This window comes from Nanorana parkeri, unplaced genomic scaffold, assembly GCF_000935625.1.
Source record: "Nanorana parkeri isolate BGI_ZX_2015 unplaced genomic scaffold, ASM93562v1 scaffold1161, whole genome shotgun sequence".
NCBI lineage: Eukaryota > Metazoa > Chordata > Amphibia > Anura > Dicroglossidae > Nanorana > Nanorana parkeri.
In genome coordinates this window covers 358,800-376,748 of record NW_017307429.1, presented here as the reverse complement: position 1 = coordinate 376,748, position 17,949 = coordinate 358,800, and the positions used below count along the sequence as shown (strand labels likewise).

The 17,949-nt window shown below is 46.0% G+C and overlaps 1 protein-coding gene across 1 annotated transcript in view; it reads left to right on the top strand.

The window, feature by feature from the left end:
- The first annotated feature begins 10,113 nt into the window (after positions 1–10,113).
- LOC108796733 (cytoplasmic polyadenylation element-binding protein 2-like) overlaps positions 10,114–17,949 on the top strand; it is a 98,512-nt gene continuing 90,676 nt past the window's right edge. Inside the window, exon 1 of the mRNA XM_018568243.1 lies at positions 10,114–11,163. Within this exon, the coding sequence (XP_018423745.1) occupies positions 10,135–11,163 (1,029 nt within the window). The 5' untranslated portion in view covers positions 10,114–10,134. The remainder of the gene's footprint in view (positions 11,164–17,949) is intronic.

Here is a 17,949-nt window from a genome sequence, read left to right as displayed (position 1 = left end):
CCGAGCATGCATTATGTTGACCGACAAGCATGGAACATGCAGTGGTAAGGGATTGGCTACACACAGGTATTAAAATGTATTTAACTCTTCCAAATTTCTTTGTGTATGACTGTTAGGGCCTGTGTCAGTGGGCTTTTGTTCCCATCACACGGGTTTTGCATTCCCATTGAAATCTTTATGAAGATAAGCCCAAAGTCTCCTGACACCTTCCCCATCCGGGCTGCAGTCTAACTTTTCAGAGGGTGGTGGAGCATCGGCTGCCCGGCGCCCGGGGGAGACGATACTGCCGCCTCCCGAACACAGGGTTCTCTTCTTATAAAATACCAATGGGATTATCTATGAAAGTACCGTGTCACATCGTGTATCCACATTACCATTCCCTCACCACCCGTGTGAACAAAGCCTCAGAATCACCGGGCTCCTGAAATGTATTGAGGTTATGCTGTGATTACCAAAATTCCTAAGCCTCCATTCACACTAGTGTCGCAAGTTCAAAAAAAATGCACATTGCTCTTGCGGTGCCATTCATTGTTAACGCCACCCCAAATGCGCCAAGGAAGATGTGCATTTTGCACGTGCAAAGATGCGCAACAAACACGCAAAAATGGTGTGGTTAAAAACATAAGAAGCAGCAAACCAAAAAAGGTACATCAGCCTCTTTGACGCATGTAGGGAATACCAGTGAAAGGAATAGGCTGCCCTATATTTGACACATAACAAACACAGAATGCCCTGCTCCGCAAGTGTGAATGGGGGCTTAAAGATAAAAAATTGATGTTTTTCTAGGGTAAGGGTAGACAACCTTGGCATTCCAGCTGTAGTGAAACTACAAATGTCATCATGTCTCTGCCTCTGGACATCATGGCTGCCAGAGTCTTGCAATGCATCATGGGACCCTGTAGTTCCACAACAGCTGGAGTGTCAAAGTTGCCCACCTCTGTTCTAGGGTTTAGACTATAAAATCAGATTTTGGTATCCTTCCTCTTCCTCTGGTGAACAGGGATGTCGGACACAGGAGAACAAGCATACTTGGGCACTTTACTAGATCACATTACTAGTGTGGAAATTTCCTCTGCTGTGTCACCAGCAATAAGCAGATTACTGGCCATTATATGACTTAAAAATGATGCAATGCTAGTCCCTGGTGAAAGCAGTCCAATTCTCACCAGGTGGAAGCCCTACAGTGCCAGGGAACACCGGCTACACTACAGGAATGTAAGTTGGCACCACTGTGTAAACATGGCCTAATCAGCATGATCTCATACAGTAAATTCTAGACTTTCTCTTAAAGGGATTTCTGTTGCAAATCTTAAAAATGCATTCAAGTACTCCAACAATTACCAAAAATGGATCTTATTTGTGTATCACTCGGCTGTAGATCCTCAAATCATCTCTGAATTGGTGCTGACGCTGTCCTTCCTTCTGGAGGGTGGCTACTTTTGTTCCCCATGGTCCCTGTGTGTGTTGTAAAGTAGCCACCACTCCAAGCTCACTCCTGTGATGGACTACAATCTCATGTTTAGTTTACTAATTTGTATTGAAATTGCAGTCCATCAGAGGAGTGAGCTTGGAGCGGTGACTACTTTACAACACACACAGGGACCATGGGGAACAAATGTAGCCACCCTCCAGAAGGAAGGACAGTGTCAGCACCAATTCAGAGATGATTTGAGGATCTACAGCCGAGTGACACACAAATAAGATACATTCTTGGTAATTGCCAGGGTACTTAAATGCATTTTTAAAATTTAATATTCATTATTCACCTTGAAAATGTGTTGTATTATTGTTTGATAAATATAATTGAATAATTAAAAAAAGAAATCTCCTTTACGTTCTTTTTCTGATGTAAAACAGCAACCTTTTTCACTGCTTTAATTTCTGCGTACAATCTTACTGCTATAGACAACACCTGTACAGAGTACATTAGATTCCTTCACATTGAATCTTTTCACGTGTCTGCAGGAATCGTTTGTGCAGGCAGTGCAACTACACAAGGGCCCTTTGGGACCCATTTATACTACATGTGGGTTGGTGGGTGCTGGGACCTTCTCCTGTCATGGGCATGAGAGTTCAGGGTATTGCAAAGCCTACTCTCATTACCAGTATCTATCTATCTTATCTCAGTGGCGTCACAAGGGGGATGCGAGGAGTGCAGCCCACACCGGGTGACACCTTCGGAGGGGGTGACACCAAACTGACTGACAGTCATTTTGGTGTCACCCTATCTGAACAGTTGGGCACTCAGTCATGGACAGAGAGCTTGACAGTTGCATGAGAGAGGAGGGGACGGGACGCATCTGTCATGTCTATCTATAAGAAACTATCTATCTCTTTCCTATCTATCTATGTAATTTCTATCTCTTTCCTATCTATCTCTATATCTATCTATCTACCTATCTATCCATCACTATCCATCTCTATCTATCTATCTATCTATCTATCTATCTATCTATCTATCTATGTACTGATCCAACCTACAGTATCTATCTGTCATATCTACCTGTCTATGTTTCTATCTATCTCTCTCACTCTCTCTCTGTATCTATATCTATCTTCTGAACCGGCATTAGTTAAATGAGAGCTAAAGACTTTTCTTCTACATTGCCAGAATGCAATGAAACATAAAAATCTGTGATTTTGAATAGTCTCTGTTCCCATTGCATTGCAGCATATTCCCCAAACTCCTTCTTGCTGCATTTTGTTGCTGTGCCCTATAGGACTGTACAGAGCAGGACAGCGACATGAAGCCTATGGAATGAGATCTCCCCTAACACATCAGAACTGGTGTCCGAGTGCATCACTGCTATGTGCAATATTACAGCGTGAACAAGACCTAATGCTGACGCATGTCAACGCAAAGAAAATGCATGTTGACTCATGCCAGCACACGTGCCAAATGATGCACCTCTACACACACATATAGATCTAAATGGGCGCTTGTGGTCAAATTACATCTTCGGCATGGCATGCATTAACACCAACGCAAGCTCATTTTGAATAACACCCCAATGCACTTAAGCTGCCTTAATGCAACGCAGGTTAACGCACCCTATAACACACGATTATTAACGCCATGGGCCCTCGACGTGTTCCTGGAATTCCACCCAGCAGTCCATTACAGACGTGATCCGACGTGCAAAAGGGAATTAAAAATGAAAATCGATGTTTGGGCTGCTGCTTTTCCAGTGTTTGTTTAAGCGGATTACATTAGAGAAGTGTCATAAAAGGGAGGACAAGGTCTCAATCCCTCCATCAGAGGCCAATCCGCGCCGCACTATTTAACCCATCACACTCCGGGATTAAAGATTTTTATCTAAACTTAATTTTGTAAGATGAAAGACTTAGCTGTGAAAGTCAAGCTAAGTCTGATGCTTATAATAAAGATCATTATTGGCAGATATATTACCAAACCCCACTACAGAGGCAGACCCATCTCTGCTGAGACTTGGATCTCTCCACTCTAAAAGCTGACACACTGCTACGTAAATGAATGATTGACATTGCTCTGATAGCACGGCTTCGTATGCGGCCATTGCACCGCACGCAGTCATTTCACCATTGCAAAATCGCTGCTGCTCGCTACTCTGCGGAAGCGAACGGGTTAACAGCCGATGCTTCGCCTGCGTTTTCCCACGGCTGTCCCTGGGACTCCGCCCACACCCCGCATTGTGACGTCAGGACCGAAAGCGCTCCTCTGCGCGTGCGCGGCCCGGCCTGCGCTGCAGCATCCGAGCCCACGTCACTCGGTCAGGGTTGTGTGTGGTGCTGCAGTGAAATAAAGCCTGTGAGCCAGTGCTGCAGTACCCGGAGAGCCTGTCTGTCATAGAGCAATATGAGAGATGGCATGTTAGCCGGAAGTGCCGGTGTAAATAATAAACGGCGATCTTAATAATCATAAACATAACATACAATCCATATGATAATAAAGGCTGTGCTGGTATCAATGAGCAGACGTTAGCATTGTACACAGGAGTATCCTGCAGACGTTAGCATGGTGCCTTCTGTGTGTGTGGAGCTATTGTGCTTACAATGTTATGCAAGAGAAGGTTGCATTGTGCAATCACCCTCCCCCCTAGTGCAGGACAAAGCAAAGTCTGCAGCATCAAATACATGACCCCGGACAGGGCTGTTATATGTGACTGGGCCCCATACCAAAACTGGCTGCTACAGCCGCCAAATACATGACCCCGGACAGGGTTGTTATGTGTGACTGGGCCGCATACCAAAACAGGGTGCTACAACCGTAAAGGACATGACCCCGGACAAGGCTGTTATATGTGACACCAAAACTGGGTGCTACAGCCGCTAAATACATGACCCCGGACAGGGTTGTTATGTGTGACTGGGCCGCATACCAAAACAGGGTGCTACAACCGTAAAGGACATGACCCCGGACAGGGCTGTTATATGTGACACCAAAACTGGGTGCTACAGCCGCCAAATACATGACCCCGGACAGGGTTGTTATGTGTGACTGGGCCGCATACCAAAACAGGGTGCTACAACCGTAAAGGACATGACCCCGGACAGGGCTGTTATATGTGACTGGGCCCCATACCAAAACTGGGTGCTACAACCGTCAAAGACATGACCCCGGACAGGGTTGTTATGTGTGACTGGGCCCCATACCAAAACTGGGTGCTACAGCGTCAAAGACATGACTGTTATATGTGACTGTGCCCCATACCATAACTGGGTGCTACAGCATCCAATACATGACCGCGGACAGGCCTGTTATATGTGACTGTGCCCCATAGCAAAACTGGGTGCTACAGCATCCAATACATGACCCCGGACAGGGCTGTTATATGTGACAGTGCCCCCATAGCAAAACTGGGTGTTGCAGCGTCAACATGACCCCGGACAGGGCTGGTATGTGTGGCTGGGCCCCATACCAAAACTGGGTGTTACAGCATCAAATGCATAACCCCAGAGAGGGCTGTTCTATGGCTGCCTCAGGTGGCGGTAGCACTGTCTGTATATGCACCTGCACACATACACACAATCAGCTGAGTGAGCTAAAGTCTCAGTGACGCTGCACTGTTACTAGTCTCCTCCATGTCACTGAAGAGGCTGGGATGCAGCGTCTGCCTGTGTGACGGGCACAGTGGCCATGCAGGAAGCTCAGCAAGCTTTTTTATCAGGTTCAGCATTACTGAACCTATTGTGCAGTATGGACACTATCCAGCAACAAATGAGGTCCGGGGCCCTCCTCCCCCTCTGCAGAGATTGGTTGCTAGGACCTCTGGCCGGTCCTAGCAACCAGTGAGGTCAAATGTGTGTGTGTCCCCCAGCATTACAGGAGGATGGAAGTATATCTTCTCCCGTCCTCTCCTGCAGCTCCGCCTTCTGGCTTCTGTCTCTGGCCCATCAAGAAGGTATTTGCCACATACTATGTGGGGATTATAAGGCTTCATTCAGGGCCTGTTCACACCTATGCCATGTGTTAATCGCATGCTTCCATGCTATTAAGGCACACTACCATTTTTCAACCACAATGCACATTATTACGGTACGGTGCGTCGCAGTGCAGTCAATGGGGTCAATTCACAAAGCTTTTTTTCCAGATACCGCTCGTTATTTTAACGATTTTGCACGATATTGAAGCTAGTTCAATTCACCAAACGATTTAACGCTTTGAAAAATCATCAAATAACGTCTCACTTCATGGAACTGATATTTTAAGGTGTGGATCGTTATTAAACATTTCGATCGTTGTTTTAGCAAGTCAAATCGTTAAATATGTACAGAAGTGCAATTCACAAAGATTTTTTTGCCAGATATCGATCGTTAAGCAATCGTTACATAAGCACCACCCTCAGGGTGTCGTTATGACATTTCCCTGGCGGTATTTCTTTGTTAGAGGAAGCTTTTGGCGACAAAAATTCAGTTCTTCAGTTTTGCAGTGAAAGTGTTTGGTAGTTTGGGGCAAGATGGAACCATTTGGGTGTGCTCTATTTGAACTTAAAACTATCCAGAGCCGAAGAAGAACACATCAGTATGTTGTTCTGATTTATAAACGTGTATTCCGTTCTCGCACTATTTTGGATTACTTTTCTGAAACCCAGGTGATAGCTAAATTCCGTTTAACATCTCCCATGATTCATTTCTCTGTAAGAAGCACTGTTCTCCTCCCCTTCTGCTCCCAGAATGCATCTCTCAAGCGTTATTTTACGATCATAGACGTTATTATTACGTTTAAAACATTAGCATAACGATTGGATAACGAGTCAGTAGAAAACCATAACGACCATCTTGAATAACGATTATAGCTTTCGTGAATACCATGTTTGCTAACGTTAAATAAGGGGCGGTAATTTAACAACTGAAGGAGACCAATAACGTTTCTCTTTGTGAATTGACCCCAATGCAGTACATTTGGGGTGTCATTAAAATGAATGGCAATGCAATACAGCTGCCGTATGCTAGCATGGAACCGTGCAGGTAATGCACAGTATAGGTAGAAACAGGCCCTCACACCTTCAATGTCTATTGGTTTGGCCCTCCATAACCGGCCCAGTGTTTTATGTGGCCCCTTGAGAAAATGAATTGCCCAACCCTGTAATAGACATTGCCTGTTTTATGAGGACCATGTATAGCAGGGGTAGGCAACCTTGGCACTCTGGCTGTGGTGAAATCAGATATCCCATCATGAATCTGCAAGCTTTCTTGTGGCCATCAGAGTCTTGCAATGCCTCATGGGACTTATAGTTCAACAACAGCTGGAACGCCAAGGTTGCCTAGCCCTGATGTATAGTGTTATGAGCTGAGATCTCCTCCATTTCCTGTCTGGATGCAGACTGCCCTGCTATTGGGTCAGAATCATTTACATTGTGCAATGGTTTTGCTCTGTGTATGGCTATGTCCCGGTGTGGGTGAAGGCTGACCACCTCAGTACAGTGCATGAGAAAAGATATGCTGACATTTTGGTTCTGGGCCCTGATATAAGTGAACTTTTACTTTGCATGGCAGGGCAATGAATCCCTTCGCTCTCCCCATTCCCCCGCAGCACATACCCACCTTTCCTCCCCTGCTAATCCATTCAGCCCAGGGTTTGGAGGAGCCCCCAGTTCACTCCTCCTTTCTCATGTGACAGCAATAATGCCTTGTTATTGGCCCAACGCTGTGAAATGAGACACAGTCCCCGTGGATGAACAGAGAGGCAAGAAAGTGAGGAAAGGTAAGTAAGGGAAAGAGGGGCTTGGTGAAAAGTTCACTTCACTGTGCAGGCCAAAGTAGCAAGTCATTTTAATCTTGGGCCTATCTTCTGCACATACTCATGTTCTCTTTGCTCCCCAACTACTATGTTCACCTACCAGGAGCACAGACATGTTCATGGTACTTTGGGGTATTGTGAGCATGTGACTCTCTTACCCTTCTGCCATGTGACAGAGCCGGGATCACTCTCTTTGCTCCCAGAATAGAGCCCAGGTGGGCGTTACAAAAATGGTGCAGGGATGTCTTTTCATCATCCAGTGTGGTGCCCTGACTTCCTTAACGCAAAACACATGTTAGCCCTCGTTCACACCTGAACGTTTTGTAGCGCGTTCTACGCTGGACGAACGCTCTACATAACGCTCAAAAATATAAATCCCATTGTATTAAATGGTCTCGTTCCCACCTTGGCGTATTTCCGCCCGTCCCTAACACGCTACAAAACGGCCCACGCCTGAAAAGGTACGAATCGCGGTAAAAAACGCGTGATGGTCGCGCGACAGACGCGCATATGCAATATGCCTAGGTGTGAACGAGACCTAACATCTTCTTTACTGCAGCATGCATCAACGTTATGTGAATGGGCCCTAAACCTGATACAGTGCCCATGGCTGGGTATAGACCTCGAGGTTCCCGGGATACATCAGGCTTGGTGGACCCCCTCATACACAGGAATTAAATACACAGCAAATAACTATGCAGTTGGTTTCTTTCTCAATGACAGTTGTGCATTTTAAACCTGTGGGACACACTCTTATTAGGAGGCCACTCGCACACGCAATCATAGGCTACCTTCATTCACGGCGTGAGTGCTCTATGTTGCGGTTCACTTGAACCTCCAACATTTGTTTTTAAATAGAATAGAACAAAGTAAAAATGTTCAGGGCTCCTTCACATTGGTTGCGGTGACTGTCATTTTTCCGCACTGGATCGACAATTCTTTATCATCTTCCCCCGTTCACACTACAATGCGGGTCTAACATATGGTACAAAATACAGACATGCTGCATTTTTCCGCAGCGCACTGAATGGCTCTGGAGACCACCCTAGTCCAGCACAGTATGCGGCTGCTGTCAACCTTACCGATGACTGCGGGCAAAACATTCCCAAGATACATTCTAATACGGGCCCATGCCCACGGGTGTATCGCAGAGCAAACACAGGCGTATTTTCATACCGCGAAAATATGTCTGTATACGTGGCGCCCTGGAGCTGCAGCTTCTGCAGTTTTACACTTGCAGACACCACCACTGGCGCTTGCAGGAGTACACAGGAGTACTCCATTTTTCTGTCCATACAGTGCTATGGACAAGAAACCTCAGCAGCTGTGATGGGGTGTATGTCTGCAAACGCCAGCACTGATGTGCACGATGATCAGTTTCCGAATGTTGGAGTTCCTTGTCTGGAAACCCACCCATGCGCAACTGCTATGGACAGAAAACCGCAACAGCTCCTGGGCGCTGTGAATGTAGTGTCATGTCATTACGCACACGCGTAATTAAGTCACGTTAACTTTACTGCCGGTGACCATCTTGGTGATGGACGCCAACAAAGAGAGGAGGGGGGATGTTCATACAGCAGGATAAGGTATGACGCTGTGTCCCTTCTTCTCTCTTGTGCAGCTGTTGGGCTCTCAGTCCATGATTGAGTGCCTGATTTTTCAGAGTGGGTCGTTTTGGTGTCACCCCGTCTGATGGTGTCACCCGGTGCGGCCCGCGCCCCCCCTGCGTCCTCCTTGTGATGTCACTGCTGGGTAATGTATATTTGTATGATCTGGATTCATTAATGAAAAATAGATTGAGCGTTTAATACTACTTTACTACTATATTTTTTTAGGGATGCACCCATACCAAAACTAGTATCGGTGCCGATGCCATGTATTTGGGCGAGTACCCGTACTCGCCCAAATGCTCCAATGCCTAGCCCGATACTTTCGGTATCAGGAAGCCAGGCAGCGCTCCCTGATTGGTCGGAAACTGGCCAATCAGGAAGCCGGGTGCCCTGTAATGACGCAGCGCTCAGCATTCCGATTGGCCGGGAAGCCGGCTTCATGCACCCTCTGCATGGAGCCGGCTTCCCGGCCAATCAGGAAGCCGGGCGCTGCGTCATTACACAGCGTCCAGCTTCCTGATTGGCCAGAAAGCCTCACCCAGTGACGAGAAGCATGAGGACGGCTTCCCTGCTAATCAAGAAGCCAGGTGGCGAGTCATTACACGCCGCTTGACTTCCTGAATGTGTCCTCAGTATTCGGTATCGGCGAGTACCGGAACAAAAATATTGGTACTCGATACCGAAATACCGGTATCGGTGCATCCCTAATATTTTTGTATAGTCCCTTCTGATAGGGCAATTGCCCCTTATAAACCCCACCCTGCCAGTGGCCCTTGTCCTTCCTTTTCTCCCTAGCCAACCAGCCTTATGAGGCAGTCAGTAAGGAGTTAAGCTCCTCTCCTGTCCAGGATGTCCCCGGTCGGGTGAGAGTCACAGCTCCTGCTGGATGAATATTAATGGGCTGGCACATGGAACGTCACACTGACGCGTCTTCCGGGCTTTTTAATGGGGCGCTGCAGTAATGCAGCCGGCATAAGGAGGAAAGGAGGGGGGTGATAAAGGACAAGCTAGGGCACCAAGATCCCATCATCAAGGATTAAAGCACCTTCCTCAGAAAACCAAGCTGTCCCCATTTCCTTGATTGAGCCCACCCTAAGGACAGTAACATAACCCAGTATGATGAGACCCTCCTGAGCGCCAGACGCGGAAACTAAGTAGCGCCGGGCTTGTTTGTTGTTTTGGTGGTAACATTGTATAAAGAGTGGAAGCGCCCAGTCTGTACATATTTATAAATATATCAGAGTTGTATCTATCGCAGGGTCCTGTATTGGAAGCGCACACATCTATTTTTAGCGGAGGGTGTCAATGGGGGATTACGGCTTCGGGTTACTGCAGACAGCCGGGAGCGCTGGCAGCGGAGGAGGCAGCGGCTTGTTCGGTGGGGGAGCGTTCAGAGGGAGCCCGCAGTACCCATCGGCGGCTTCGGGCAGCGCCCTGTTCCTGCCAGGCTACCCACAGATCATGCAGGATGAGCTACTGTTGGGGGTGAGCTGTGGCCCCGGCAGGCACAGTAAGAACGGGGGCCACCACCAGGTCTCTCCCCCTGCCCTGCTGCTGCACGGTGCCCAGGACAAGCAGCTGGGGCACAAGAGGAAGGACTTCAGCCCCCAGGAGAGCGCAGCGTTCAGGGAGGAGCTGAAGAAGCCAGGGGAGGTTAATCATCACCGCCAGGGATCTCCCAAAGCGGAGGAGCTGGGTGTGGAGGGTCCCGACAAGCTGCTGCCATCCTCGCCATCCTTGTCTTCGTCCTCCAGCTCCTGCTCGGCCGAGGAGGTGCCCTCTGCCGCCGGGGACCCCCATGCTTCTGGATCGCCCCCTTCTCTGGCCAAGTGCAAGCTGCAGATGGAGGCGCAGGGTGGTGGTGGTGGGCATCTGCTCCTAGGGAGCCCCTTCCCCGGATCGCCCGACCTGGCTAGCAATCAGAGCCCCGGAGGATCGAGCTCTTCCCCTTCCCTGCCGGGTTTCGGGACCCCCTGGTCGGTGCAGACCTCGTCCCCACCTCCGCCGCCTCACCAAATGCCCCAGCAGCAGCAACCCTCTGCGCCCCACCCTGCCGGCCCCAATCTCAATGCCCTGCAGAGCCAGGAGCCTGACAGCTTCTACCCTGGCATCCCCTCCTCCATCAACCCGGCCTTCTTCCACAGCTTCTCCCCGGTGTCTGCCAACCCCTGCCCTGGCATCAACGTGCCCGGATTCAACAGCCCATTCTCTGGCCAGATCAACATCACCCAACAGCAACAGAGCCGGAGATCCCCGGTGAGCCCCCAGCTCAACCCCCAGCATCACCAGGCTGCAGCCTTCCTACAGCAGAGGAACAACTACAACCACCATCAGGTAACCCAACAGCCTCATACGTGTCACTTATCAGCTGTGTTACATTGTCCATATGCTTGGGAGCTCCTGATGTCCTTGGATATAGTCATTGCACTAGGTTTGCACTGGCACAGCTGGCATAGGGTTGGAGTAGTGAGGTTGCCATTTTTTGCTAGCCTGTTTCCATTATTCTGACAAAACCCTGGGAATGATCCCATCTTTACTCACAGGTTCCCTGTATTTGCTGTGAGCTCCTACTCACTGGGGTGTACAGTTCTTCATTGGCATAGGGTTAGCATTGTCGGGTTGCCATTTTTGCTAGCTTATTGCCCGTTTCCTTTATTCTGACAAAACCATGTGAACAATTCAATCTTTCACTACCCATCCCTTTATTTGCTGTGAGCTCCTAAGTATTTCAGTGGCTTGTACAGGTCGTCATTGCATAGGGTTGGCATTGTCAGGTTGTCATTTTTTGCCAGCTCATTGCCTGTTTCCATTATTCTGACAAAACTATGTGAACAATTCCATCTTTTGTTATGGGTCTCACTTTTTTTTTTGCTGTGAGCTCCAATATAGGTATTGCACTGGGTTGTTCAGGTCTTCATTGGCATAGGGTTGGCATTGTCAGGTTGCCATTTTTCCTAGCTCATTGCCTGTTTCCATTATTCTGACAAAACTATGTGACCCATTCTATCCTTCATGGTGCAGCTCGCTATTAATGTCATTTTACACAGTCATTGCACTGGGTTGTACAGGTCTTCATTGGCGTGGGGTTGGCATTGCAAGGTTGCCATTTTCCTGTTTCCATTATTCTGACAAAACCATGCAAAAGTTCCATCTTTCGTGATGCTATCCCTTTGTTTCTATGTCTTTTTAACCCTTCCATATTTCACTAGAGGCCTAGTGATACCAGTCTGGGTGTCACCTTGTAGTGATCATATTGATTGCCTTGTCTTTGCTGTGTGTGCTTTATATCCAGTCCTTTTAACACGATCATTGAATTGGTTTAATTTTATTGGCATAGGGTGGCATTGTGAGTTTGCTTTTTTTTTTGCTGGCAGTTTGCATGGTTTTGTCACAATAATGGAAGCCGACAAACGTTTTTATCCTTAAAGGTGCATCTCCCTTTGTTTCTATGGCTTTTAACCCTTCCATATTTCACAACAGGCCTAGTGACACCGGTCTGGGTGTCACTGTGTAGTCATCACATTGATATTGTTGTCTTTGCTGTGAGTTCCTAATATCCAGTCCTATTAGCCAGTCATGGTATTATCATGTACATGTCTTTTATCTCATTGGCAATGGTGGCATTAGGAGGTTGCTGACTATATATATGGTTTTGTCAGAATAATGGGGACGGGCAAAAAATTCCATCATTAATGGTGCATCTTCCTTTGTTTCTGTGGCTTTTAACCCTTCCATATTTTGCAAGAGGCCTAGTGACACCGGTCTGGGTGTCACCTTGTAGTGATCACATTGATTGTATTGTCTTTGCTGGGAGCTCTAATATCCAGTCATGTTAGCTTGTCATTGTATTGTCATGTACATGTCTTTATTTCACAGGCAGTGCTGACATAATGTGGCATTCCATCCTATTAGCCAGTATTGTATTGGGATGTTATTAGTGCAGCTGGCACAGAGTAGCCATATCTGGCTGTCATTTGTAAGCTGGTTGCATGGTTCTGTCAGAATAATAGAAACCGGCATATAGGATGGTGTCTTTTAACCCATTCACATTCAGCAGAAGGCCTAGTGACACTGGGGTGGTGGATGTCACCTTGTAGTGACCACATTGATTGTACGCCTGTCAATTATCTCCAGTGTGTTATCTGGATATTGAATTCCAATGTTGAGCAACACACTTTAATTAGGTTCTTATCACCTCCTGGAAATAATGCTGTCAGGTTGGCCATTGTATGACTTCCTTTTCATTTTTGAATGTATATTGTTTGAGGTTTTTGAAGCACTGGATCCAATGCTAGCTCCAATGTGCTGTGTGTATGTATCTACCACTAGCAGTGTAAGAAGGGGTAGCATTTATGTGACTAGTTTTGTTGTTGCTGATTGGTTGATCACATCTGACTGTAAATGACTTGAACTGCCAGGAGAGATAAATCACATTGCCCTGTTTGATGTATAGATTATTGAGCGGTGGTTGGCCTTCATTTTCAATGCAGTAGATCTGCATTACCGGTATAGGAAAACTCATCCCATTGTGATGCCTTGTTATAGCTTTCAGATGCACAAGGTGGTGTAAAGCGGACCATACATGCGTAGAATTTCATTCGAAAGATTCATTTTTGGAACGTTCATTCAATTTTCTAATGGTTAATAGGGACAAATCAACTCATATCACTTTTGAACGTATGGACAAGAAAATTTGAAGGCTCAGGATGGATTTCTTTCTCATTTCTTATCTTTTTACGAAGGAAATTCTAACTGTGAATGTGATTTCCGCACATAAAACATACTTATTGTAATGGTCATGTGCTAGCCACAAAAGAAACCTGTTTAATACATCTGGGGTTCCAATCAAGTAGCCAGTCAGGATTACATTTTTGGCCCCTTTCACCGCTGTGACATCTGTGTCCCTCCAAATTTTCCTCTACCTTGCAATGGAGGAAAGAACTGAAACTACCAGACCCGATGTCAGTCTATGGGGAATCGGATGTATATGAACAAGTGCCCATTAACACCAAATTACCCCAGATCCAGCATGGTCAGCTCCGGTGAAACAGAACTCTGATCCGTTTGTCTTTCCGGACTTGGCCGGAGACGGGGGTAAGCGGGTGTAAACAGACGCCCATCCTTTTACACACGGCTGGCCAAAGACTTCTATTGGGCATCTGATCGGGTCCGCCTGAAAAACTGACAGGCCAGAATCAGACCGCCCATGTGGAAGGGGCCTTAAGGTCTTTCCAATGAAATTCCTTGAGTCCATAGTCATAGTTGGTAAGGTTGAATATAGACATGCGTCCATCTGGTTCAATGAAGTCAGGATTGAATGATGGAGCGATTTTTCAGCACTCAAAATTCTACTGGTGTGTGGCCATCTTAACAATGGCTCTGTGTGAGATCAGATCTCCTGCAGTCCTCTTATGTGCCCAGAAACTCCACTTATCTTATAAAAATTACTCTGTGGGCCTGTTTTATCACACAAGGCTTTCAGTTTGAAAACACCCTCTTTTTCCACCCTCCTCCGAAATTGCTTCTCCTTAGCTTTTTGCATGTGCTAGGTTTTGTTTGCTCAGGGTATATACCATTTATCAGAGGACCTCAGTCGATGGACTCACCATAGTTTCTATTTTGTTTATGTAAATGCCGTCTCTAGTAAACAGAATGCTTGTTTGGTTTGTTCAGGATGTGGCGTTGGCTATTGTGTTTCCGCATAACTAATGCAGGATGCTGTATGTGCCTATACGGTAAACGGGAATATTTACTTCATCATCTATGGGGGTTGATGTGTGAGAACCGTCCTGTCAGAAAACCTGGTCCTTAGAAATGTCTCCTGTTAGGGGCAACTGCTCCCTTTTTTTTCTTTCTGTTTTTTTTTTTATCGGGTGAAAAATGGGTCTGTAGATTATATAGGCCAATTTGGTTTAATTTTGATTTCTTTTACTTGCACTATGACAACAAAACACCCATTCTGAATAGTGTGTCTATGGGTAATAGCTCCACTTAAAGGCACTTGCGTTTTAATCAATCAACTCCTGTGAAGCTACAATAGCCCGTAAACCTGAATAACCAGTATGAGCCTCTAAGTAAGTTTAATGGTGACAGAGCCTGCTGCAGTGGAAAATGCGTGAATTAACTGTACAATACCGTATTATGTACTTTTACTTTTTTTTCCCCCTTTTTTTTTTTTTGCCTTTACTCTTGTTTATTTTCAGTGAGAATGATTGATGTGTTAGCTCAGCTACTGGCAGCATGGAAACTGCCCGGTGCAGATGCCCGGTGCAGATGACAGGATCTGTTTTAGCCAGCCATTCTCTACTAGTAGTTGTGTTGCCTAAGCTTCTATAACTATATAGGACTGCAGTGGTCATGCCATACATAGCATTCATGCTAATCAGCTCTAACGAGCAGGATCTCATTCTTGGCTCGTGTGTTAGGTCTTATTGTTCTGCTGATGATCTGTCATATTTCCCATTGTCTTTCTTTTTTTTTTCTTTACTGCTTCTGTGCAGCAAAGCATAGGGTTTTTGTGTGTGTGTGTGTGTGTGTGTGATTACGTAGAAGTTTATGCTCTATTTTCTCACTCCTACTATTTTAGATGCCTCAGTGCAGTTGTACTTCAAGACGTGGCTAAACCAGCCTCTGTCATCCAGCCTGCTGCGGCATCATCAGGGGTGTCTTCAAAATTTAGACCAGTGTCGTGCATTTTCATGGTGCACCAGCACCTTGGAAATACATGATGCTAATCCAGGAAGGGCTGTATCCGGGAGAGAAGTCCATCTCCGCCCAGAGCTGCTTCACCTCTGCAATGCTGCCGCAGCCGTACTGTGAGGTAGATTATAAAGTAGGACTCTGATGTGGAGGGGGAACTGGGGACTCTGATGAGAATGTGTTTTTCCTGATGGGAAGGGTTTTATTATTATTATTTTTTTTTTGCACAGGGTTCTCCCTTAATACCTATGCTAGTCCCCTATCATGGATAAGGGTGGGGAAAAAACACACATCATTTTGGACTGAGGTGCCACTAGCCCAGAACAGCCTTGGCTTATTCGGACCCGAACAAATTCTTGTTTTTACATCATTTTGAAGCTGTGCAATGTAAAGTGATCTTTTCCAACCAATGTTATAGTTTTTGTGCACAGTGACATGCAGGAAAAATATTCACTACTCCTGCTTCTATTGTCCACATTTTGGTACAGCAGGAGGGTGCAGTAACTCAAAGCAACCAAGCACATTAGCTTTCATTCTATACAGTACTCTTATCTGCTCTGGTTGCTTTAGGTGGCAGAATGTCATTGCTCTATTATCAGATAAGCCACGTATTGTCTTTCTGTTCTTTTCTTAGAAAATGTGACCTTCTGTTTTTTTTACCGTAGGCATGAGGGACGTTTACACACACAACCGTACTGCATTAGCCTTATGTAGTCATTAAGAAACCCAGCCGTGATCAGGATACCTTTATAAGTTTCTTGCCAGAAAGGGTTGTAGATTTTTTAGAACAGTAATGGGGTTATGACACATGCCCCATTTTGCACGATATCAGTTATTTTCTTGTCTGTCATGTTTTTATTATTGCGATATGCTATATAGTCGATCTATGTGGCAGTCTTAGTTCTAGCTGAATCAAATGTGGCGTTGGTACTGGCATTTAACCTATGTACTCCCATGTCCTGTATTTTCTGTACAGACATACCTATGGACAGAATAATGCAGCAGCTAGGGCTTACAGAGACCACAAATTCATGTGTATTTTGCACTGTGTGCCAATACGCCTGCATTTACGCCCAAGTGCATGAACCCTTACTGTCTTGTTCTGTTGTGCTGGCATATGGATCATTAACATGTATGTTTATCTGAATTTGTCGAACATTCTACATGCCTGCAGTTGTGTCTAGAGCTGCAGCTAACGATTATTTTCAAAATCGATTAGTTAGCCGATTATTAAGTTCGATTAATCGGTTAATCGGATAAAAAATTAAATAACATACATTTTTTTAAAATGGCTCCAGTGATGGGACTTCTAGTTTGTATTGAGATTGTAGTCCATCACAGGAGCAAGCTTGGAGCAGTGGAAGTAAAAAAGAAAAAAGTGTGGGTAACAATATAGTGAAATAAAAAAAATTATAAAGCAATGAATGCAGAATGGCACCGGCTAAAGAGGACTCCAAAACCCAGCAATAGTACATTACACAGCACAATACCACCAGCTATAGAGGAGTACAACAAATCCCAGCAACAGTACATTATAGCTGGCAGTATTCTGCATTGTGCTGTATAATGTACTATTGCTGGGTTTTGTAGTCCTCTACAGCTGATGGTATTCGGCATTGCACCACTGTATAATCTACTATTGCTGGGATTTGTTGTACTCCTCTATAGCTGGTGGTATTCTGCATTGCGCTGTATAATGTATTATTCCTTGATTTGTAGTCCTCTATACAGCGCAATACAGAATACCACTAGCTATAGAGGAGTACAACAAATCCCAAAAATACATTATACATGCAGTGTATAATATATTGCTGGGATCTGTATTCCTATGTATAATATACAGCACAATGTACCATCAGCTATAGAGAAATACAAATCCCAGCAATACATTATAGAGCACCATGTGGGGGAAAGTGTAGGCTTACCTGAGCCGTCTTTCAGCAACTTGTTTCTGAGATCAGGCCTGTCAATCGGTGGCTGTCATCCGCCCACACCTGCTCCTCCTTACTTCTTCTAACCGCGTCCCTGTGCCGATCGTGGATTTGGGCGGGCGGTGAGCGTGAGGCAGGGAGGAGGTGCGGAGCGCGGATGCGGGCGGGCCTGGCAGCGGCAAACGTGAGGTGGGGAGGAGGTGTGTGGAGCCGTGAACAGGGCCAACCAATCAGAAACCGATTAATCGATGATTGAAAAAGTTGACAACTTTTTCAATAATCGATTATAATCGATTATGTCGATTAGTTGTTGCAGCCCTAGTTGTGTCATTGCAACCAATTGCACTTTGAGCCTGCTTTCACATCTATGCACTGTGGAAAAATGCTGGGTGCCCTTCTATGTACGTTGCAGGTGGTGCCAAAGCACTTCTCTTTGTAAGACGCACTGCTGTGCCATTCATTGGTAATGGCACCCCATCGCACCTTACTG